This window comes from Rhinoraja longicauda, chromosome 2, assembly GCF_053455715.1.
Source record: "Rhinoraja longicauda isolate Sanriku21f chromosome 2, sRhiLon1.1, whole genome shotgun sequence".
NCBI lineage: Eukaryota > Metazoa > Chordata > Chondrichthyes > Rajiformes > Arhynchobatidae > Rhinoraja > Rhinoraja longicauda.
In genome coordinates this window covers 42,534,579-42,560,773 of record NC_135954.1, presented here as the reverse complement: position 1 = coordinate 42,560,773, position 26,195 = coordinate 42,534,579, and the positions used below count along the sequence as shown (strand labels likewise).

At 41.3% G+C, this 26,195-nt stretch overlaps 1 protein-coding gene across 5 annotated transcripts in view; it reads right to left on the bottom strand.

Annotated features, from left to right (window-relative positions):
- LOC144604083 (E3 ubiquitin-protein ligase HECW1-like) overlaps positions 1–26,195 on the bottom strand; it is a 316,240-nt gene that overhangs the window by 237,385 nt on the left and 52,660 nt on the right. For 2 of the 5 annotated variants that reach the window (XM_078418197.1, XM_078418186.1), the window contains exon 2: positions 8,912–8,969. The exons of the other annotated variants lie outside the window; for them this stretch is intronic. In XM_078418197.1, coding sequence (XP_078274323.1) covers positions 8,912–8,938 — 27 coding nt within the window. In that variant the 5' untranslated portion in view covers positions 8,939–8,969. The remainder of the gene's footprint in view (positions 1–8,911; positions 8,970–26,195) is intronic. 5 annotated transcript variants of the gene reach the window in all.

Here is a 26,195-nt window from a genome sequence, read left to right as displayed (position 1 = left end):
TAAAAAATATTTCTTACAATCATTACAGAATGTGAAATAGCCCACCATCATTCACTCTCAATATTCATGTGTAAATAATTGCCACTTTGACAAAATGCCAGATGATTAAGTACATCTTTCCATAACCCAGCAAAATGTTTAGGAAAAGGAGAAGGCAAATTTGGAGAAGCAAAAATCACCCTCTTATTAATTAAATATTAGACATTTTGGACAACATAAAGAGATTTTCAAATGTATGAGCTATAAGCCAACGTAAGGAATAGATTGAAAGTTAGATCTGTAAAAATACAGGCATTAAAGATTTTCTGAGAAATCTGCAATCTATTGGTGATGGTTATTGGTGTGTAACCAAATAAACGATGGAATAATTCTCATCAAAGCTGGCCACAGAAGCAGTACTTGTACTAATAAGACATAATGTATTTTAAGGTCAGAAAGAAACAACCTGCTGGCAACACGTAGCATATAAATATTAGTCCAAGGTATTGGGGTCAATTGTGGGTTGGGACCCTTCTTCAAACTCATTGTAGGGGAGGGTGGGGGTTAAGAAAGCTGCAAGAGAAGAGGAGCAGGACAATGCCTGGCTGGTAATAGGCAGATACAGGGGAGGGATGTTTTTGATAGGCAGATGGTTGTGACAAAAGCCAGAGATGAAAAGACAGAAGGTGCAAGAAGAAAATATTGAAGAATTGTGAATTGTGAAGCGAGAGGATGGAATTTGGGTGTGATGGGAGGGGGCAGGAAGAAATAGGTGCGAGCCCAGTTAGGACACTGGGGGGAAAGGAGGGGAAATAAAAGGGGAAGAGGGGGAGGAGGGGTGGTTAGTTACCTATAGATCGATATGGAATTGGAAGAGATGTCAAATGGTTAGCAACCGAGAGATCTGTGGAAGGCTGGAAGGGGTTAGGATGGGAACATGTGACTGGTGGTTGGATCACATTGGAAGTGATGGAAATGTTGGAGGGTGATATGTTGGATAGAGAGGCTGATAGAAACATAGGGGTGAGGTGAAAGATGAGGACCATGGCTACCCTTTCCTTGTTCCATCTGGGAAAAGGAGCAGTGAAAGCAGAACTATGGTGCACAGAGGAGACGTGGGTGAGGAGATCCATCTATGCCAGCAGGGGGGAAGCCATGTTTACTAATGAAAGAGGACATTTCAGATGTCCTACAATGGAAAGCTTCGCCTTGGGAGTTGATGCGGCGGAGACGGAGAAATTGACAGTAGGGGGTAGCGTCTTTGCAAGAGGCCGGTGGACAGAAGACTAATCCTGATAATTGTGGGAGTCGGTTGGTTTGTTGTAGATGTCAATTGATAGTCTGTCCCCTGTGATGGAGACAGAGAGATCAAGAAAGGGGGGAGAGATGTCAGAGATGGTCCAAGTGAATTTGAGGGCAATGTGGAAGTTAGTGGTAAAGTTAATGAAATCAACGAGTTCTGCATGGGTGCAGGAGGCAGCCCCGATGTAGTCATCGATGTAGCAGAGAAAGAGCTGGGGCATGTTTGGAAGAAGGACTGTTCGATATGACTGACAAAAAGGTAGGCATAGCTTGGGCACATGTAAGTGCCCATGGCTACACTTTTAACTTGGCGAAAATGAGAGTCACAGGAGAAGTTGTTGAAAGTGAGGACAACTTCCGCCAGGTGGAGGACAGTGTTGGTAAAGGGAAATTGATTGGGTTTCTGTTCAAGGAAGAACTGGAGGACCTTGAGGCCTTCGAGGTGGGGGATGGATGTGTAAAGGGATTGGACGTCCTTGGTAAAGATGAGGCAATGAGGGCCCAGAAATTAAAAGTTATTGATGAGTTGAAGTGCGTATGAGGTGTCTCAGATAAACTTAATGAATGCTTTGTAGGTTGCTTCAAAGTTAAGTGAGCAAGCAGCTGACCACCATGAGGTGAATAATTCAACAATGTTCAATCTAGCAGTGAGTTTTTTGCCAGCAGCTGCCAGATCATGAAATGGCTATCAATGAACCAGAGAGAGGGTTGGTGTATGGAAGGGAATGGGGAGGGAAATGGCGAATTGAGGTATATTGAATAGGGAGAGTTGGGAAATGAGCGTATTGAGGAGGCAGAGGAGTGAAAGGAACTGGGTATGGGGGGGAGGGGGGGGGGGGGTGCATGGAAAGATGAGAAGGGTGGGGAGTAATCTGAAATTGGTGTTCATAGCATTGGATTGTAGGCTACCCAAATGGAATATGGGACGCTATTTTTCCAGTTTGTATGTCGTCTTATGAAATGTTGAGATGAGCACTTGAATTGCCTAAGGAAAGAAGGCTAGAGACTGAGTACTGGGAGATGAGATTAATACAGAAGGGTGCTCACTGATTAATATGGACGAGTTGGGCCAAATAGCCTGCTTCCATGTTGTATGATAATCTGACTGTATGACATGGCAATACTAACTTAATGGTGGTTGTCCCCATAGATATTTGAACACAAAGCCAAAAACATTAGTGATAGGTACAGCGAACTGTGCCCGGATTAGAAGTCTTAGTTTAATTCATCTGTAATATTCCTCACAACCTTTCAGGATTCTCATCTGCTTTTGATAAGTTTATTAGCTCAAGGACTTCATCCAACCTTTTCATTGTATATATCTGCTATTATATTTTCCTACAACTTAGTCTTCAATCATTTTATAAACTTATTTAATATATTAATATATAGCCCTTTATTCGTGAAAGCATTTTATTTATTATAACTTTGAAAATTGCAATACTAATATACTTTATTACTATGGAAGGCCATATGTTTTGTTATACTTTGTTAGTGTGTATCATGTGTTATTGCTCATTGTATTATTATTGTTTATTATTTTTGCAGATCATGTTATTATGCTTTCTGTTGAGTTATATTGCATACATTGTACTGATTGTCACATGCTTGTATTTATATAATCTTAGGGTCAAGGATCACTTGTTTCACTCTGGTTCTACATGAACTCAGGTGGCAAAGAGGCCAATGTGGGATCTGCGGACTATAGGTGGAGCTGCAGATACTTAATGGGGAGGGTGAGCGGGCAGCTTGCCAGGTGCTCTGTTCCTTCCAGCGCTTCACTTGGTTTCTGTGTGCTCCCGACAAGAGAGTCAAGGATCTCAGCACATTACTGAGTGCTTTACTATTTCGAGCAGTGGCGGGCCAGAGATTTTTATAAGTAAGAATGTTATATTAAGGAGGCTTTGAGAACATCCTTGAAGTGTTTTCTCTGTCCTCTTGGCAGTCTCTAAAACTAATTGAGCTCGGAGTAGAGTGCTTGTTGCAGAGTCTGCTATCAGGCTAGCAAGTGTCTATGAAGGTGAATGGGAGAATCCAGGGACAGATGATGGAAATGTGCTACCGATCAGCAAAATAATGTGGGTGGGCGATTAATCTGAGCAGTCAAAGGGCCACTTTCCACGCAGTCTGACTCTATTCGTTCCCTTATCCTGCCAATGAATTTGTGTGATTTTGGGTGGAACCTCTCCAGTGCACCAAACTGCCAGCTACAGGTAATTCATATACTTTTATTTGAGAAATTTCGTTCAAAGAATAAATAATTTGAAATAACAGGAGAGTGAATTTTTTTACAAATGGAATATTGCTGTATTCCCTCTGCAACTCCCTGGTTAACGCATCCTTTCCCAACCAAACCACCCCCTCCCCAGGTACCTTCGCCTGCAACCACAGAAGATGTAACACGTGTCCCTCTACCTCCTCTCTCGACTCTGTCCAGGGTCCTCGACAGTTCTGTCAGGTTAGGCAGAGGTTCACTTGCACCTCCTCCAACCTCATCTACTGGATCTCCTTCCCATTCCCACACTGACCTTTCTGTCCTAGGTTTCTTCCTTTGTCAGAGTGAGGCTGAAAGCAAATTGGAGGAACAGCATCTCATATTTTGCTTGGGCAGTTTACAGCCCAGTGGTATTATTTTGATTTCTCTAACTTCAAGTAACCCATACATTCCCTCTCTCTCCATCCCTCCCCACCCAAGTCGCACCAGCTTCTTATTTTCACTCAAGAAACAACTAACAATGGCCTGTTTCCTTTATCATTGTTACTTTTTTTGCATATCTTTCATTCATTGTTCTATATCTCTCTACATCATCATCTATATCTCTTGTTTCCCTTTCCCGTGACTTTCAGTCTGAAGAAGGGTCGGCCTGAAATGTCAGTCATTCCTTCTCTCCCGAGATGCTGCCTGCCCCGCTGAGCATCTGCAGTTCCTTCCTACACAGTCAGTCTTCATATGACATTTCTGTTCAAATGTCTCCTTTTTTCTTCTGATGCTAAAGACTCTCACCAGGTTACAGTCTAACAGACATCATCACCTTTAGCAAATAATACTCTTTACCTTTTGTTGGGCAATGAGGTCTAACAGAATTAGGACTACAGATGACAGCAATGATATCACTTCAATACATTTTCTAACCTATTTACATATTAACAGAGGAGAACAGGGTGGCACAGTGGTGCAGCTGGTAGAGCTACTGCCTCACAGCTCCAGAGACCCAGGTTCAATCTTAACTTTGGATGCTGTCTAATTGGCCCCTGTAAATTGCCCCTAGGACGTAAGGCTGAGAAAGTGGAATGGCATAGAATTAACATGAACGAGTGATCGGTGATCTGCACGAACTCGATGGGCTGAAGGGCCTGTTTCCATTCTATATCGTTAAACTGTCATAAACATTTTGCAAAAATGATTTTTTGCTTAATTATCCTGAGTTCAGGCTATTTAATTTAGGTGTGAAATGCTTTGGGAACACTGGTCCTGAGCAAGGGCAGTACACATGCGGCATCAGCAGTAGTATGACTGGTAGAAACACTGCCTCATCCTGATGTCTAATGCTGTCTGTGCAGTTTGCACATTCTCCCTGTGATTATGTGGGTTTCCTCTGAGTGCTTGCTTCATTCCAAAGATGTGGGGATGAGTAGGTTAATTGGTCACTGTAGATCCTCCTAATATGCAGGCACGTGATAAAATCTGGGGGGAGTTGACAACAATGTAGAGAGAATAAATGTAGATTTTACTGGATTAGTACAAATGGGTGCTTGATGGTTGGCATTGATTTGATGCATTCAAGACCCTACTTCCATGTCTAATGACTCTAAGACTACAACAATGATTAGTGCAGGTGTCAGGGGTTTTGGGGAGAGGGCAGGAGAATGGGGTTGAGAGGTTGTTCCTATGACTTATGAATGTCAATGAGAGGCTGCTGGAAAGCTTGAGACAGAGCTTGGCCAGCATGGCATACTGGGCGAGTGGTAAATAAAATCAAGGAATAGACGAAAGGAAAGAGAATTATAAATACCATGCTACTGGAAATAATAATTGGAAACAAATGTCGGTACAATATCACACTGAAAATTTAATCTATTATTGGTCTGGACAGTGAGGTAATTCAGCCTGCCTTTTTCTTAACATATGCTTGGGATGGATGCATGCAGGTGGGATTTCATATGGAACAGAGGCAGGTGAGAGGTTAGTTGTTATTGAGGGTGGTGAGAGAAAGTTTAGAGGACAGAATAGACAGGATCACATGGAATGAATCAAATTGGTTGTAGACTGTGTTTCGCGATGGGTGAGATCAGCCATGACATTACTGGGTAAAAGAGAGTGTTAGATATAGCTCTTAGGGCTAAGGAATCAAGGGATATGGGGAGAAAGCAGGAACGGGGTACTGATTTTGGATGATCAGCCATGATCACATTGAATGGCCGTGATGGCTCGAAGGGCCGAATGGCCTACTCCTGCACCTATTTATCTATGTTTCTAGGAGAAAGGTCGGAGACCGAGGAAGGAAGGTTCGTTTAAACTGCATGTATTTTAATGCAAGTGGCCTGACGGGTAAGGCAGATGAGCCTAGGGCATGGATAGGTAAGTGCGACTGGGACGTTGTAGCCATGTCTCGATGACATTGATGTACATGACAAACAGTAATGGGCCCAGCACCGAACCCTGAGGCACACCACAAGTCACAGGCCTCCAGTCCGAGAAGCAACTTTCCACCATCACCCTCTGCTTCCTTCCATGGAGCCAATTTGCTATCCATTCAGCTATCTCTCCTTGGATCCCATGCGATCTCACCTTCCAGAGCAGCCTACCATGCGGAACCTTGTTGAATGCTTTACTGAAATCCATGTACACAAACATCTACAGCTCTGCCCTCATCAACCCTTTTGGTCACGACTTCAAAAAAATCAATCAGATTTGTGAGACATGACCTCCCACGTACAAAACCATGCTGACTACCCCTAATCAATCCTTGCCCATCCAAATGCCTGTATAACCTATCCCTCAGAATACTCTCTAGTAACTTTCCAACTGCAGATGTTAAGCTCACTAGCCTACAGTTCCCAGCATTTTCCTTGCAGCCCTTCTTGAAAAGAGGCACAACATTTGCCACCCTCCAGTCTTCCGGCACCTCTCTTGTATTTAAAGGCGATTCGTAAATTTCAACCAGGGCTCACGCAATTTCCTCTCTGGTTTCCCGCCATGTCCTCGGATATATCTGATCAGGGAAATTATAGGAAAGATGGTGACGGAAAGATGGAAAGTGTACAGAGAAGATTTACAAGGGTGTTGCCAGGACTAGGGGGTCTGAGCTATAGGGAGAGGTTGAGTAAGCTGGGACTCTACTCCTTGGATCGCAGAAAGATGAGGGGTGATGCTAGAAAAATTACGAGAGGAATAGATCGCGTAAAATCACGAGATGAATAGATCGGGTAGATGCACAGTCTCTTGCCCAGAGGAGGTGAATCGAGGACCAGAGGACATAGGTTTAAGGTGAAGGGGAAAAGATTTAATAGGAAACTGAGGGGTAATTTTTCACACAAAGGGTGGTGGATGTATTGAACAAGCTGCCAGAGGAGGCAGTTGCAGCTGGGATTATCCCAACATTTAAGAAACAGTGTACAGGTACATGGATAGGACAGGTTTGGGGGGATATGGACCAAATGTGGGCAGGTGGGAACTAGTGTAGCTGGGACATGTTTCCAGTGTGGGCAAGTTGGGGCAAAGGGCCTGTTTCCATGCTGTATCACTCTATGACTCTATTTTTCTTGACTGCCAAGTGCCTGGAGATGTTAAAAGTCACGAGGAAGATGAATGATACAATAGGTTACAAATTGTTGATTTTCAGATTGTATATATTTTTGCGGCATCTTGTATAGGGGATCAGAGCATATTCTTTCATCTACTGTATTCTCATACATAATAAGGTACCTTAAACACACTCAAGATTAGGTTTAGAGTGATCTTTTAAGGTTAGGCATTGAAATCTGAACCACTGGTAACATTTCACTGATATTTCATGGAAACAGAAGTCAACAAAATTGATACAATTACTGTAATAATATTACACTATATAGGTTTATGGATTGCTCTTTAGAAAAACTCAGGTATTGTGCCATTTATATTCTGATTCCTACACAAATAATGAATTGCAATGTAGGTTCTTTATAAATGCACGATCATAAAACAAACGTAAACAAGAAATTAGGCAACACTGTAGCACAACCAGTTGAGCCGCTGATTCACAGCTCCAATGACCCAGTCCAGAGACAAACAATGGCCTGCTTCCTTTATCATCGTTACTTCTTTGCATATCTTTCATTCATTTGTTCTGTATCTCTCTATATCACCATCAATATCTCTCATTTCCCTTCCCCCTGATTCTGAGTCTGAAGAAAGGTCTCGAATTGAAACGTCACCTATTCCTTTTCTCCTGAGATACTGTCTGACCCGCTGAGTTACTCCAGTTTTTTTGTCTACCCAGGTTCAAGCCTGACGTCGGGTACAGTCTGTGTGGATTTAGCACATTCTGCCTGCATGGGTTTCCTTTGGGTATTCCGATTTCCTCCCACACGCTAAAGGTGTGCAGGTTACTAGTTAATTAGCCATTGTAAATTGTCCCACGGGTGTGTATGTGAATAATAAAATCTGTGGTGAGTTGATTGACATATGGGGAGAATAAAAATGGGATCAGTGCAGGAATAAAGCAAAAGAGTCACAGATGGTCAGCGCAAACTTGTTGGGCTGAAGAGCCTGCCACTATATTGTATAACTCCATGATACTAAGTAACTTGGCTTGGCCCAGTTTCTCCAATTTAAAATGTTATTAATTTGAGCAGCATTTCACAATCATTATTGTGTCCATCTCACCCAGGCAATGAGTCTCTATCAGGCTTTATTAAGGACATATCAAGAACACGAGGAAATAGGCGCACCAAGCCCCTCAAGTCTGCCCTTCCATTTAATATGATCATGGGTTGCCTATGATGACCTCAACTCATTTCCTGCGCCAGATGCCCGTAACCCTCGATTCCCCTATCTTTTAAAATTTACCTATCTCCACATAATGTTCTGTCCATTTATTTCTTAGAAAGAACCCATCGCTTCTCCATTCTCCATGCTTTCCGAATGGCGAAGGTGGAATACATTTATTAGCTTGTAAAAGTATTTCTTTCTATTTTTAACCAAATGAAAGTTGCTCTTATTTGCAAAGGAATGTGATATTTTCAGGAGTGACTAAATCGATTGACCCCTAGCTTGTATTTTGTTAACTCAGATTGCAATAGCTCAGAGCATCTGTCATATGAGCTCACCTTCCATGATATCTGATCCGTTGAAATGTTCACACTTCTATTTTTACTGCATTACATGCATTGACCACAGAAGCCCAGCTTAGTCCTAGCCATTCTCAGACCACCCTGTTTTTCCATTCAGAAACATGACACATGCTTGAAACAAATATTCTTACATATACCTACCTGTGACATAGGTACCTTAAAATATCAATGTTTTAATGACAAACAAAACTTTATCAGCAAGTTCTTAACTACTGATTCGTAGAGTGCATTCCATTATCGATGAAGGTGAATGTGTAATGGATAGTGACGAATGACGAAAACAGGAAAAAACACTAACCTTAACACTACACAGATGCAGCAGCATAATGACTCACTAACTGCAAGCACATCAAATCCTGGGAAAAGGTTAATGAAATTACTTAGCATTGATTCCTTAGCACAAATAGTAGTTATTACATTTATGATCATAATTCAAGCAAAATTGCTTTCAGATTTGTAGTTTATAAAACACATTTACGATGAATATAAACAATAAAAATTAAGCTTCCAGATTCTACACTGCCATTACATTTTTCATTAAAATATCACTCAGTCTATTCCTGCAGGTGCTGAAAATTATATAATTGAGTAACACTTTTTGTGCATTTAGACTCACCAAAATGTTTCATCATACATATCAAATAAAAATATTGTGAAGTATTATGAATTATAACATATTTATTCAATGCCCCATCTGGATGCAGGAGGGCAGTCACCATTATCAACCTTCCCTCTGATGTAAAACATTGCAGGAGAGATATTTGCTCATGACTGCACAATGTTCAATTCCATATGCAATTTCTCAATTATTCAGACAAGCTGTGCAACAGATGCAACAAGGTCAGGGCAATATTTAAATATGGCCAATAAGCTGTGTGTAATTGTGCTTGTTTGGCTTTGACCACTTCAAACAATTGGAAGTCTAACAGTCTCTTTCTGGCATTCAAGACATTGCCATCTCCTACCATCAACATCCTATGAGAACATAAGAAATAGAAGAAGTAAACCATACATCCTTCTGGACTGGCTCTAGCAGTAGGTAATATTATGACAAATCATTCACCACATTGAAACTTTCCTACACTGACCTCACATCCCTTGATAAGTAAAAATGCATCTATATCTTAAATATACTGTGCACTTTAGCTTTCGCGTAACTGTTGGGTGGGGAATTCAAAAGTTTCACTGCCTACTTGGTGAAGGAATTTCTTCCCTTCTTCATACTGAATAATTGATCCTTTATTTTGAGACTGGGCAGATCAAAATTGATCAGATAATGGTCCAGCTGCATAAATACAATATCTGTATGAACAGATCAAAGGCTGAGTTTCTGCAGGAATTGACCCATCTACTGATCCCCTGAACTCTTTCCATCATCTAAAATACCCAAGGGGAGTGATGTATTTTACCTGGTCTACCAACACCATCACCACAGTAAAGAAGGCACAGCAGAGACTCCACTTCCTGAGGATCCTCAGGAAAACCAACCTGCAGGAGAAGCTCATGTTGTCCTTCTATCGCTGCTCCATCGAGAGTGTGCTGGCATACTGTATAACCACATGGTATGCCAGCTGCTCAGAAAAGGTCAGGAAGGCCCTTCAGAGGGTCATCACGACGGCCCAGAAGATCATCGGCTGCTCACTGCCCTCCCTGGAGCACCTGTTCAGCCTACGCTGCCTCAGTAGAGCAGGCAAAATAATAAAAGATCCATCCCACCCCGGCCACCATCTGTTTGTTCATCTGCCCTCTGGTCGATGTTTCAGGTCGATCAAATCCCGAACAAACAGACTTAAGAACAGTTTTTACCCCAGGGCCATACGAGAACTGAACACTACCTTTGCACTAGGCAACACCGTTAAAAAATCTTGTACTTAATATAATTGTATTTAATTGTATTTATGTATTTATTTGTTTTTGCATTTATTGCATATATGTTTGTACGCACCGTCAGGATTGGCTATTTTTTAATTTCGTTGTACTCGTTGCAATGACAATAAATGAATATTATTATTATTATTATTATTATTATATTATATTATTATTATTATTATTATTATTATTATTATAACTCTAACAACACTCAAGAAGATCAGCAGAACCCAGATCAAACTAGATTGCTTGATGGGTACTCAACTTAAACATTCATATCATCCATATCCAGTATACCATAGTTTCAATGTGCACAATCTATCCAATGAACCACGTCAACACTCTTCTTAAAATAACACCACCCAAACTGATAATGTCTACTGCCTAGCAGGATATTGCCGGTGAATGCAAAGATGTGTCACCAGCTAGTTCTCCTTCAAGTTACACACCATTCTAAAAGAAAATATAAACGTGAAAGTGCTGTGAAGTAGGTTCATCATGTAGACCGCTGCAGTTCCAGAAGGCTTTTCACCATCATATTCTTAAGAGTAAAGAACATTAGGCAAAAAATGCTTGCCTTGCTAGTATTTTGCACATCCCATATTTTTTTTTTTAAATGGCTGCAATAAGCAGAATTACCTCTGAAGAGATTGTCAGATTAAACTAGACTAAGACTACTGGCTCTTATTAATTGCACAAAACATCCAAAATATGGTTTAAGGTGTTGATTTTGCTTTTGTTTTTGAAGGATTGCTGAGTCGTAATCTTTGTTTTTGTTCTGCTCAAATGGTAAGGAATTAATAGTCTTCATTTCCACTGATTATTCTATGGATTTCCTATTGCGCAGCTAAAAATCCAAACAAGAAAAATTAAATTCTCTGTTTATAAAAATGATACCTGACGTCAGTTTCATTGCTCTTTTTATTTGAAAAGGTACTTTTAAGTAAAATTTCACATGATATTCCAACCACTTTCCTGACGTCCCAGTGAAACGCTTCTGGATGGAATTTAGATAAACTGATGGTACAGCGTAGGTGTTTTTTTTCCCAAGTTGAGAAGGCTTATGACTTTGAGGGTGACACACCTGTGCCCTTGCAGTGTGATCCCACCAGCTTTCTCCTCTGTGCTGGACCACTTGGACAACAGGAACACGTACATCAGGCTGTTGATCATTAACGACAACACGTTGTTCAACAACATTATCCCTTTGAAACTCATCATCAAAATCAGTGATAGACATAAAATGCTGGAGTAACTCAGTGGGTTAGGCAACATCTCTGGAGAAAAAGGAATAGGTGACGTTTCGGGTCGAGACCCTTCTTCAGATTGAGTGTCAAAGGAGTGGGAAACTAGAGGTGTGAAAAGGTTCAGAACAAATCAGAGCCGGCATCGAAGACCAAGGATAGATGGAGCCAATAATGGTCCATTGTTGGCTGTGGTAGAGGTGATAACAAATGGATATATGGGTGCAAACAGTGGAACTAGCAGGATGGCTAGGGTGGGGGTGGGGTGAAGAGAGGGGGATGCAAGGGTTACTTGAAATTAGAGAAATCAATATTCATGCTGATGGGTTGTAAGCTGCCCAAGGGAAATATGAGGCGCTGTTGCTCCAATTTGCATGTGCCTCACTCTGACAGTGGAGGCCCAGGACAGAAAGGTCAGTGTGGGAATGGGAGGGAGAGTTTAAATGTTTGGCAACCAGGAGATCGAGTTGGCGAAGGCGGACTGATCGTAGGTGTTCAGTGAAATGATCACCCAGTGAATCAGGAAATGGGTTTCTTGTCCTTCCCATGTAATTAAGTTTTTGACTTCCTCATTGACAGACTTCACTATTTTAGACCAAATTATTTTAAAATAATTTAAAATTCCTTTGAGGGGAAAATGTCATAAAGGACCAGGAAAAAAAAAGAAAAACAGAATGTTGGAGGTGGAAAAGATTCAGAAGTTAATTATTCCAATTTCACATCTGGGATGATACATAATGTTTCAAAGAGATGTGGAATTAATAGGATACACCCATGAGAAGCAAATTATAAAACAAACATATCAGTCTGGGGTAGACACAAAATGCTGGAGTAACTAAGGCAGCATCTCCGGAGAGAAGGAATGGGTGACATTTCGGGTCGAGATCCTTCTTCAGACCGATGTCAGGGGAGTGGGCGGGAGAAAGAGAATGTAGTCCGAGACAGTAAGACTGTTGGGAGAACTGGGAAGGGGGAGGGGATAGAGAGGGAAAGCAAGGGCTATTTGAAGTTAGAGATGTCAATGTTCATACCACTGGGGATATGCATCAGTCTGGGGAATGAAGCATAATTCCACAAGGCCAGGTGGTGAGTTTTTCTCCTCCTTGCTTTCTGAATTAAGGATCAAAGTCTCTTCATGGTGGGCTCTTCAGGTGATCTGCTGCTAGGAGAAAGAAATTCACTGCTGGTGTGAGGCACCAGCTGTGGCTGCTGAAAGCCAGCCACACACAGTGTGGAGACGAGCCCAGCCTTGTGAGGAGCTAATTCCATTTTTGGGCTCAACCGAGCTGTGGCTGTAAAATATTGTGAAGCTAGAGGAGAATGATAGGAACCCAATGTTAGTTTAACCCTTTCAAGAACATAATTCTATTATTGCTCCAAAACTCACCCCATCTGTGGTGTTCCTGGGCACCAGCTGTGAGTGGAAGATAACAGAACTGGTGAGGTTTCCGGGCAGTATCACCCTGTACACAGCAAGCAAGGACATCAAGTGAAGTCAGCAGGGTTTGTGTGTGATCATTAGCGGAAATGAAAGGCGATGGGCTGTCCTGTCCAACCTTCCTGCCTGATTTTGGATGGCACAGCATGAAATAATCCACTCCTGCGAATTATGGAATATTTCAGAGGTCTGCACTTTTGATGGAAAATATAATAGAGTCATAGAGAGATTTGGCACTGAAACAGGCCTCCAAGCTTGCAACACAAAAGTTGTGGGCAGGTGAAGTTATGGACAGTGAAGGCGGGATATAGATTGGTTACAGTTACAGATGGAGAAATGGTAGATGAAATTTAATCCAAGCTAGTATGAGGTGATACAGTTTGTGAGGTTGAATGTAAGAAGAAAGTATACCATTAATGGCAAGACCCTGAACAACATTGATGCACAGAGGGATCTTGGGATCCAGTCCATAGCTCCCTGAAAGTGGCAAAATAAAGTAGATAAGTGGTAAAGAAGGCATACGGTATGCTTGCCTACATTCGTAGGAGCATGGAGTAAAAATCAGGAAGTCATGATGCAGCTCTATAAAACTTTGGTTAGGCGGCATCCTGGAGTATTGCATGTAGTTCTGGTCGTCCCATTACTGGAAGGATGTGGGGGCATTGGAGAGGATACAGAAAAGGTCTGCCAGCCAGCTGCCCGAATTAGAGGGTATTAGCTATGAGCAGAAGTTGGTCAGAGGCTGAGGAGCGACCTGATTGAAGTATATTACAATTGTGATAGGCAGAGAAAGGGTAGACAGTCAGAACCTTTTTTTACTAGAGTGGAAACATCAAAGACTAGGGGGCATAGGTTTAAGGTCAGAGTGGGGATGTTTAAAGAATATGTGCAAGGTAAGTTTCTTTATATGGAGGAGAGTGGAACATGCTGCCAAAGGTGGTGGTAAAAGCCACCAGTGAAAAACTAAAAGGTATAAAACTAGTGGTGGTAAACCACAGTAATCCAAACTCTAGCCCATTTAATAATCCTTACATTCCCATCAAAGTATCACAGGAAGAATGTTCAAACTCCACAGAGACATCATCGGAAGTCAGGATTGAGCCCAGATGGCTGGAGCTGGGTCACAACAGCTCTACCAGCTATGCCACCATATCAATAGCTTTACAGAAACATCATATCCAGCTTGTTTTCCCCATCCATAGTAACAATAGACTTGCTGATTTGCAGACAGGAATATATTTTAATTTCTTCAAATGAGAAATCAAATAATTATTCATCCTGGAAAATTGAAACTGCTGTCCTCCCCTGACATATGCAACCTAAACCAATTACAAATGTAAATGCCGCTAGATCCATCAGTGGGACACGTACCTGACGAGATGCTTCAGCTCAAAAATGTAATGCTGAAAGGATTGTGAAGCACGTTTACACACTTACAGTTTCCTATCACAAATCCAGTCTTACTGTCTGGAAACTCTCAGCATGTACAATGTGATAATGGAGTGAATGGTCAGGGCATTTTTAGGACGTAAGAAAGTCACATCTGTGGAAAGGCACAAGAACAAAAGAAGCAGAAACAAAGTATGCCATTCAGTCTCCTGCTCTACCAATTAACAAGATATGGACCAAATGTAGGCACATAGGACTAGTTAAGATGGGGTATCTTGGCTGGCATGGCCAAGTTGGGCTGAAGGGTCTGTTGTCATGTCGGATGACCCTATAATGCTGTATTTTCATAACTATGACTTTAAGATCATGGCTGATCTTCGACTTCAGAATCACTTCCCCTACTAACCCCACATTTCTTGATTCCCCTAATATATGAAAATCTCTATATAGCTGCCTTGAATATAATTTATGACTGAGATTCCACAGTCCTCTTGGTAGAAGTAAGTGAATACATTTTCTCCTCATGTCTGCCCTAAATAGCCCACCCCTTATTTTAAGATTGTATTGTGACCTAATTGTAGAGATTCACTCACTCATTATCTCTGCAGATCACCTCAATATTTTTTCTCAAATTAAATTAATTTGTCTCTTCAACTAATTTAAATTGTCGTCTGGTATTTTATTAAAAGTTTCCTTGGAATTTTCTCACACATCTTTAAGGGTCGACGGATAATAATTCAGATATCTCATAACTGAGAATTCTTTAAAGAGAGAATGGAGAGAAGAGATAGGGTGATGGGGGTATGGAACAAGCTGTCAGAGGAGGTAGTTGAGGCAGGGACTATCCCAACATTTAAGAAACAGTTAGATCAATACATGGATAGGACAGGTTTGGAGGGATACAGGCCAAATGCAGACAGGTAGGATTAGTGTATTTGGGAGCAAGTTGAGCAAGTTGAGCCAAAGGGCCTGTTTCCAAACTATATCATTCTATGACTCTATGACTCTAGAGCAACAATGCATTAAGGAGTGATGTAACCAGTGTTTTACCAGACCTTTGATCATATCATATCATATCATATCATATATATACAGCCGGAAACAGGCCTTTTCGGCCCTCCAAGTCCGTGCCGCCCAGTGATCCCCGCACATTAACACTATCCTACACCCACTAGGGACAATTTTCACATTTACCCAGCCAATTAACCTACATACCTGTGCGTCTTTGGAGGTAGACTTCTGTAAAATCCAGACAAGACTCAAGTAATTAACAGCAAAGGACTATTTGAGCAGAAGGCTCAATAGTGAGAAATTGCTTAACAAAGAGAAATCAGAGATTTGGAGGAAACAGTACCAGTTTGGAGGAAGGGGATCCACAAGATTCAATGCCTTTGATATGAATAATTTACATGAATGATTTGGACATCAAGAAATTCAGCATCATAATCTGCAGGCAATAACAAACTCAAGATTCCAGCTGATACTTAAGAAAGATGTTGCAGAATGGAGGAATTCAAATGAAAATTGTGGAATTCATTGCCACAGAAAGCTTTGGAGGCCAGGTCAATAAATATTTTTATGGTGCAGTTTGATAAGTTCTTGATTAGTAAGGATGTTATGGGTTATGGGGAAAAGGCAGAATGGGGTTGAGAGGGAAAAATAGATCAGCCATGATTGAATGGCAGAGTAGACGTGATGGGCTGAACGGCCTAATTCTGCTCCTATCACTTACGAACATGAAAACTTGCAGATCATTCGTTAAATGGTAAGTAGGCTTTAATATGGCTCCATGAGAACAAATGCTTGAAAGAAACACAGTAGTTCTGGAGCATGCCTGTTTTCTATTATAGCCGGGATATTGTCTGGAAACGTAGTTCTTGCATATAGTGTTCTCAGCATTTCTTTACATTACATGGAATGAATCATATAACTGAAGAATGGTATCCATGAAGAAGTGGCTCTCAGAGGATGAATATGCTTGTGAATGCTTCAACCTTATCTTTGACATCCAAATATTATGCCCATCATCACAGAGGAATGGCGCAAGTCCATTGCTCCATGAAAATGGCAACACAGGTTGATAGGGTAATGAAGAAGGTGTTTAGTTGTTTGTCTTTCTAGGTAGGGATAAGGGCCATAAGAGTTGGGACAACGTGTTGCAACTGCCCAAGACATTGTTTGTGCAACACTTGAAATATTGTGTGCAGTTTTGGGCACCATACTATAGAAAGGATTGGTTAGTACCAGAAAGAGTACAGAAGTGATTCACTAGGACGTTGCCTGGAATGGAGGGCTTTAGTTATACAGCAGGATAAAGGTCCTTCAGCCCAACCTATGCCAGCCCCATTTGTCTGCATTTGGACCATATTCCCCTGAAACATTCCATCCATTTACCTGGTTGTGTCTTTTAAAGGTTGCAACTATATCCATGCCTATCACTTACTCTGTTCCATATACCTACCACTCAGTGTTTGAAAAACATGCTCCTCAGGTTCCCTTTACATCTTTCCCCTTTCATCTTAATCCATGCCCTCTAGTTTTATAGAAGGTGAGGGGGCAAACATTTAAATGAGATCTGAGAGGTAAGTTGTTCACACATAGGTTGGTGAATATTTGGAACAAGCTGCCAGACAAAGTGGTGGAGCCAGGTACAAACGGAGCATTTAAAAAAACATGTGGATAGGAGAATTGATAGCAAAGGAATAGAGATATACAGGCCAAATGGTGTTAAATGGAATTAGTCCAGATAAATATCTCAGTTGGCATGGACGAATTCAGCCAAATAACTTGTTTCCATGCTGCACTCTTTTGTATCCTTGCTACTTTCTCTGGTTGATCCAAATGTTATTAAATATAGAGGAACATTGATTCATCATCTGAGAATGAATCACAGGTTCTAATCAGGAGGATGTTTTCTTGCTCATGTTTGATATTGTCAGACTCCATGGTGTCTGGAGTCGATGCTGAGGATTTCCAGGGCCACTTTCCTGTTGCTATACCACTACACTACCACTTCAAAAGAGCTGGTATGAGGTGTACCCAGGAATTGCATTGGATGATCTGGAACATTGTCAGTGGGAATGATTCTGTTAGTACAACTATACCAAACTAACATTTGGTTAGTCTGCATTCTGTAAATTTCAGCTACATTGCTGAATTGGAACTGCTGACTCTAGCCGTTAATGAAGCAAATGGGGCAACAGGAAATATTTATTTATTCAGAGTATGCTTGCAATGAGGAACTTACCACCATGGGATGTAGTTGAGATAAATAACTTGGACATTTAACAAACTCAATGATTACTGGAGAGAAAGAGGAATTGAAAATAAACATTGAGATTATGATCGATGTCGTGTGGGAGGAGTCCTCTGTTGAACAGACACAGCAGCATTAATTCATTGCACAAAATGGCCTGTTTCTGTCCTGTCTATTGTCACTTCATATGTAACCTCTTACCAGAATAAATATATTTTTTGAGCTATTATTTCTTTCACGACTTTGTAAAGTTTAATTATATCTTTTCATTTTGAATTTTAAAAATAATTGAATCCTTAATTTCTTGATCATCAGAATTATTTTGTTGCTCATCTCAGTGTCCTTGCTAGTTCAGAATTATCTTTTATATGATACATGAACAGATTGCACAGTCTTCCTGGTGTGATCTGGACTGGATCCAAGGCAACAACAATCCTGTGCTCCATTGTTCCATTGCACAGTTTTTCCTGCAATTACACCCATAATTATATCCATATAATTAGACTCGTAATTTCCAGTGTGCATCATGAAGGGTCTCTGAAGATCCTAGAATAAATTCAATGGAAAGTGAGCAGAAATCCCAAGGAAGCAGAGTAGGTTGTCGTTTATACCTTTACTTTGGGATTTTCAGCAAACCTTTTGATAAGGTTGCACTGGAAGACTCAGCAATCCCCATGGAAATTCTATGTCTGACACTGAGCACAGCTCCATCACGCCTTTAATAGGAGTCACACCTGCTTTCATAAATCTCGCAAAATCAGGGCAAAGAATGATGAATACACAGAAAGGTTTTTCAGGTCAGGAAGCAGAAGCAGATCCTCTGGAGCATTCAGGAGACAGTCAAATTGTTTGGGAAAGGCATTGTAGGTTTCTATGGAAGTGAGACTTGTTTATGCTAAATGGATCGTCACATCTGTACTTGTGTTTACCTGTCAGCAGCTTGTGAAATAATAGTCGTTCTTACTACATAAATGATGAAAATTTTAAACAATCCCCAATGAAGAAACAAAAAACAACATTGATTTAGAGGTCAGTTTTCTGTATCTGCACTGCATATAAATCATCACAACTTTGCAGCAACTTTACAATATTCTCAGTCAAGTCTGATAAATACCCCTTCTATGCTATTGTAATTATTTCACTACTGGTAAAATAAATACAATCTGAGCAGGCTGAGTATGTAAAGATAATATAATCTCCTGCCGGTAGTGTGGAAAATTAAATGGCTAGTAATTTGAAGCATTTCCGTGTGGTACAATCTTCTTGTTGCAAGTTGTAATGAAATAAATGGAGCACAACTATAATAAAGAGAGATTTATTGTATAGTATCAGAACAACTGGTGCAATATAATAATGTTTAAAATGCAGCAATGGATCAATGTACATTTGACTGTTTTTTACATCTTCTAGTTAGAAATATTAGGAGACATGGATTATCAGTCTGATTTACTTAGCTCCCTGGTCCACGCAAATATCTAGATTTGAGGACATACAGCAATCTGCAGCAAACGTTTCTCAGTTGTGCGAAGGAGCTGGATAATGAAGTGCTTTTAATTTTCCACTTTAGGCCCAAGGATAACAAATATGAAAGAAATGATCACAATATTAGTCCGCAATCTCCAGTCTGCAAAGCTGAACGGAGCTGAGTGGGACTCTTCTCCAGAAGAACCTTTATTCTAACCTTGAAATCGCAGACAGCTATTGAGATAAACAGAGCCGATGGCTCTGATCCTCAAAAGAGGCATTTACCCCACCAGTCCAAAGAGGCAAGAAAAGGCCACTTTCAGTCCATCATGGCAAATAGAAATGTTTGATTTCGTAGCCCCAATGGGCCTCTGCAATATTGTACATCAATTGGATGCAGTTTTTGGAGTGTCGTAATCATTTAAGAAAATCATTCAGTACAGGGACCCTAGTAGCTAAAAACATAAACTGGGCTGAGGCTGCTCATATATGGGCTTGACTCATGAATTCATATTCTGCAAGAGCTAGCAACATTCTTTAATATATATAAGAATAGGCTATATCTGTACTTTAGCACTTGCAACAAAAATGTTTCAGTGCAAGTGATTGTCTCTCTGAAGCATATCTGTATCTAAATGCCCCTTTGGGCAATAAACTATAAATGCAAATGTGTCTGAAATAACATGTGCAAAGTAGATTAAAGTCAAATTAGTTGTAAAATACTGCATCAGCTTGAAATAATTATTCTGTTGGCATATTTACAAATGATAACTTAATTTGGTGTATGTCAATTTATGCTTTTATTTTCCTTTACAGCAATTCTTATTCTTACATATGTTCTCTATTAATGCCAAATATTAATTGGCTCCAGAGAATGCACAATAGTAGTTCAGGATTCCCCTCTAATATATAGCTAATTTCTTCTGAGAAATTGCTTGGACTTTGCGCAAACCTTAATTTAAAAAAACAGTTCAGATATCCTTATCATCAAAGACAAAGAATGCAACCTTGTGAGTGTGGAACTGAATAGACTCTCTAGCTCTGAAACAACAAAATGTCGATGTATTACGGCTACAAGCCAGGCAATTCAAAGAGTAATCTTAAAGGCACATAAAATATGCAACAATCACGAACGTTAATGGCCTGAATTTTGAACATTGTCATAACAGTACAGCACGGGAACGGGCACTTAGGCCCACAGTTCCGTACTGAACATGATGCCAAGTTAGACTGATCTCATTTCCCTGCATGTGATCCATTTCCCCCATTCCCTACATATCCATGTTTCTGTCTAAAAGATTCTTAAAAGGCACCATCATATCTGTTTCCAGCACCACCCCTGGCTGTGTATTTCAAGCACCCACTGCTGTCTGCACAAAATAAATGCCCCACATAGAAACATAGAAAATAGGTGCAGGAGGAGGCCATTCGGCCCTTTGAGCCAGCACTGCCATTCAATAGACAATAGGCAATAGACAATAGGTGCAGGAGTAGGCCATTCAGCCCTTCGAGCCAGCACCATCATTCAATGCGATCATGGCTGATCACTCTCAATCAGTACCCCGTTCCTGCCTTCTCCCCATACCCCCTCACTCCGCTATCCTTAAGAGCTCTATCCAGCTCTCTCTTGAAAGCATCCAACGAACTGGCCTCCACTGCCTTCTGAGGCAGAGAATGCCACACCTTCACCACTCTCTGACTGAAAAAGTTCTTCCTCATCTCCGTTCTAAATGGCCTACCCCTTATTCTTAAACTGTGGCCCCTTGTTCTGGACTCCCCCAACATTGGGAACATGTTTCCTGCCTCTAATGTGTCCAATCCCCTAATTATCTTATATGTTTCAATAAGATCCCGCCTCATCCTTCTAAATTCCAGTGATCATGGCTGATCATCCACAATCAATTCATTGTGATCATGGCTGATCATCCACAATCAATAAACCGTGCCTGCCTTCTCCCCATATCCCTTGATTCCACTAGCCCCTAGAGCTCTATCTAGCTCTCTCTTAAATCCATCCAGTGATTTGGTCTCCACTGTTATCTGTGGCAGAGAATTCCACAAATTCATAACCCCCTGGTGAAAAAGTTCCTTCTCACCTCAGTTCACCTCACCTACGAATTGCCTTTAAACTTTCCCCCCTCTGAGAAAACAATCCAGGATTATCCAACCTCTCCTTATAGCTAATATCCGTGAATTCTGGCAGCATCCTGGTAAACCTTTTCTCAATCGTCTCAAAAGCCTCCACATCCTTCCTGTAATGGGGTGGCCAGACTGCCTATAATACCTCAAAATGGCCTAACCAAAGTATCATAAAGCTGCAATATGACTTCCTGACTTTTACACTCAATGCCTCGATCAATCAAAGCAAGTAGACCATATGCTTTCATTGCCATCTACTCTATCGACTTGTATTGTCACTTCCATTGAGCTACCCACCATTCAGCCAAATTCACTTTCACAGATTTGGAACCCAAGATCACTGTCTACATCAATGCTGTTAGGGAGGTGGAGGATTCTGGCCTGAAGAGCCACAGACCTCTGAAGTAAAAGTATCTTATATTCTCTTATTCGTGATACTTGGAAGTGTAACTGATTTTCTGTAACACTGAATTTTTGAAGAGATTTTGCTTCAATTCATTTCCAAAAACTGCTATCCAATTGATACTCGATCAAATTTTAAATTGGAGATTGATATATTTTTGTTAACCAGAGGTATCAAAGCATATTGAGAAAAAAATAGGTACATGGAATCATGAGAATTAACACTCATAATCTCACTAAATGGCAGAATAGGCTTGAGGATAAATGGCTGCTTCTTTTCCCACATTCCCATGGAGAGAGGTTCTCAAGTTAAAAACAAAGCTGTACATTTCTTTCACTTTTGCAATGCATCAGACCTGAATAATGACATTGTATAGACTTTGCATCACCCAAAGAGGCCATTTGCCATCTCGGGCAATCAAAAATATCCTTCAAAATCCTTGCATCTCATCTACCACCTAGCTTTGCCTATAAAACTTCTCTGCTACTCACCTTAACAAGTACATAATGTGTGACATTTTTAATTACTTTCTGCTATAGCCATCCTCTCCTTCTATGCACCACCACCACTATCTCCCCTCTCTAAACCAGACAATCATCTTTCTTGAAGAAAACACCCTCCTGCTGGGAAACACAACCTAACCCAAATGGCCATCATCCCTAAACATGGTCAGTAACTGGCAGAAGAGTTATTGACCACAATGGTATGAAACCAACCTAGTAATGAATCATCATGAAACTCTCATATGATTCCCATAACCAAGGAATCTCCTTTACAGACGAGGAGATGGTCTTATACAATTACTTCATAACCACAGTATTAATTTGTCACCCAGAACACAATTAGCAATTTTTTTAAATAGTTTGGCTTGCAGTCAAGAAAATGACACAGATATAGACAAATAACAACCACACAGTTATAACAGTTACAGAATTCTGTTGGTAAAAAAATATGTTTCCTGAGTAACATAGTTCTATTGCAGACAACATAATTGCAGTATTCCCTGATGCACAAAATAGCTGCAAAATTAACCCTATTCTACACACACTATGAATAGTGGTGATGGGGCCATTAAGCTACAGACCAGAATCAAGGAGTCATACAGCATAGAAACAGGCCTTTTGGCCCATCATGACTATATCAAGCATCGTATCCATCTCCACCAATTCAATTTACTACCACTTGATCTACAGCTTTTTACATCAAGGTGATTCAAATATTTGTCTAAATAGTTTTTAAATGATGTGAGAATACCTGCCTCCAACACTCACAGGCAGTGCTTTCCAGAGTCCAACCATTCTCTGGAGTGAAATTTCTTCAAATTCCCGCCAGAAGTCTTCCCCTTAGCATAAACCTATGTCCTGGAGTACTGTGTGCAGTTTTGGTCTCCAAATTTGAGGAAGGATATTCTTGCTATGGAGGGCGTGCAGCGTAGGTTCACTAGGTTAATTCCCGGAATGGCGGGACTGTCGTATGTTGAAAGGCTGGAGCGATTGGGCTTGTATACACTGGAATTTAGAAGGATGAGGGGGGATCTTATTGAAACATATAAGATAATTAGGGGATTGGACACATTAGAGGCAGATAACATGTTCCCAATGTTGGGGGAGTCCAGAACAAGGGGCCACAGTTTGAGAATAAGGGGTAGGCCATTTAGAACGGAGATGAGGAAGAACTTTTTCAGTCAGAGGGTGGTGAAGGTGTGGAATTCTCTGCCTCAGAAGGCAGTGGAGGCCAGTTCGTTGGATGCTTTCAAGAGAGAGCTGGATAGAGCTCTTAAGGATAGCGGAGTGAGGGGGTATGGGGAGAAGGCAGGAACGGGGTACTGATTGAGAGTGATCAGCCATGATCGCATTGAATGGCGGTGCTGGCTCGAAGGGCTGAATGGCCTACTCCTGCACCTATTGTCTATTGTCTATTGTCTATTGTCCTCTAGTTTTTTGATATCTCTGCCTATGGTCAAATGTTTCCCTTTATTTGCCCCATGTATGTCTTTCACAATCTTGTGTACCCCTATCCCCTCAGCTCCTCGATCCATCCCAAGCACAATCTTCTCTGCATTCTCACCAGTGCAATCAAGTTTTTCCAAAAAAAATCTGGAGGCTAGTGACTAAATTGGGAAAGGTATCCCACAGATAACAGCCAGTCTTACTCACACAATCTAACATTACACAAAATGTGCCAGTCTCCTCTGTCACAATCTGATACATCCTGTACTACCAGAGGTGGTAGTATAGTTCAGTGGTATCCAATAGGAGAGTATATGCCTGGGAGTCCTCTACACTGTTTCCAGAGTGTGGGTTGTCCAGAAGCACAGCTCATGGAGCTCAGTGTCCCTGCTTCATTCCTGATTCCAAGTGCCGTCTGTGTGGATTAAGATCTGTGTTACGATTAATGTTAATGGGTGCTTGATCGTTGGCATGGACTGGATTAACCGAATAGCTATCTTCATGTTGTATTGCTTTATGACTCCACGATTTTTCATGGCATCAAGTCAAACATGGAAAAGGAAACCGTCTTTGCGAGGAGGATGCTATGAGGCTGCAGGGTGACTTGGTAGGCTGGGTGAGTGGGCTGATGCATGGCAGATGCAGTATAATGTGGATAAATGTGAGGTTATTCACTTTGGTGGCAAGAACGGGAAGATAGATTGTTATTTGTTGAATAGTGTCAGATTAGGAGATGGGGAGGTGCAACAAGACCTGGGTGCTTGTACTTCAGTCACTAAAAGTGAGCATGCAGGTACAGCAGGCAGTGAAGAAAGCTAATGGCATGTTGGCCTTCATTGCGAGAGGATTTGAGTTTAAGAGCAAGGAGGTCCTACTGCAGTTGTTCAGGGCCCTGGTGAGACCGCACCTGGAGTATTGTGTGCAATTTTGGTCTCCTAATTTGAGGAAGGACATTATTGCTATTGAGGGAGTGCAGCATAGGTTCACCAGGTTAATTCCCGGGATGGCGGGACTGACATATGATGAAAGAATATATCACAAAATGCTGGAGTAACTCAACGGGTCAGGCAGCATCTCAGGAGAGAAGGAATGGGTGACATTTCGGGTCGAGACCCTTCTTCAGACTGATGAAAGAATGGGTTGACTGGGCTTGTATTCACTGGAATTTAGAAGGATGAAAGGGGATCTTATAGAAACATGTAAAATTCTTAGAGAATTGGACAGGGTAGATGCAGGAAAAATGTTCCAGATGTTGGGGGAGTCCAGAACCAGGGGTCACAGTTTAAGAATAAGGGGTAGGCCATTTAGGACTGAGATGAGGAAAAACTTTTTCACCTAGAGAGTTGAGAATCTGTGAAATTTTCTACCACAGAAGGCAGTGGAGGCCAATTCACTGGATCTTTTCAAGAGAGAGTTAGATTTAGCTCTTATGGCTAAGGGAATCAAGGGATATGGGGAAAAAGCCGGAACGAGGTACTGATTTTGGATGATCAGCCATGATCACATTGAATGGCGGTGCTGGCTTGAATTGCCGAATGGCCTACTCCTGCAACTATTTTCTATGTTTCTCATTAACACTATTGCCCCAATCAGCTGATTTAATAAATCAGTACTCATCCATGTTGCACAAGACCCTGAGGTGGCACTGGGAGACTTCCACTTCTATCACCAAAAGGAGTTGGCAGCACCATTATGGATTAAGCTGACCAAATCATGAAGGACTTTTCTGCCTGGGTGTTGTAGGTCCTTGATGAAACTGGTTACCTTTTTGAGGCAGCAAAAGATCAGTTCAAATTTGGGGAGGTCAGTATGAAGTTATGGACATGAGTGATCCATCTTGATGAAAACCCCTCCTGTAGCTGCCACGACACCACTATTGTTGGATGAATTAAAGATAATGATGAATCAGAATATAGGAGCCTGATTGAATGATACCAGCACAACCTTGTTCTCAATGTCAACAAGACCAAGGAGCTGATTGTTGACTTTGGGAGAGAGAGGACGAGGATCCACGAACTTGAGTTCATTGACGGGCCAATGGTGGAGAGAGTCAACAACTACAAATTCCTGGGTGCGCATATCTCTGAAGATCTGTCCTGAGCCTAGCACATTGATGCAATTATAAAGAAAGCTCAGCAACGCCTTTACTTCCTTAGAATAATGGGAAAATTTGGTATGTTGACAAATATTTTCTTTAATTTCTACAGGTGTATGGTGGAGAGCATATTGACTGGTTGCATGGCCTGTTTCGAACGCCCGGCAACTGAGGAGATTACAAAAGGTGGTGGACGCTGCCCGGTCTGTCATGGATACTGACCTCCCCACCATTGAAGGGATCTACAGGGTGCCTGCCTTAAAGAGGCAGCCAGCTTCATCAGAGACCCACACCACACTGGCCACACTTTCATTTCACTCCCAGAAGTGGTCTGAA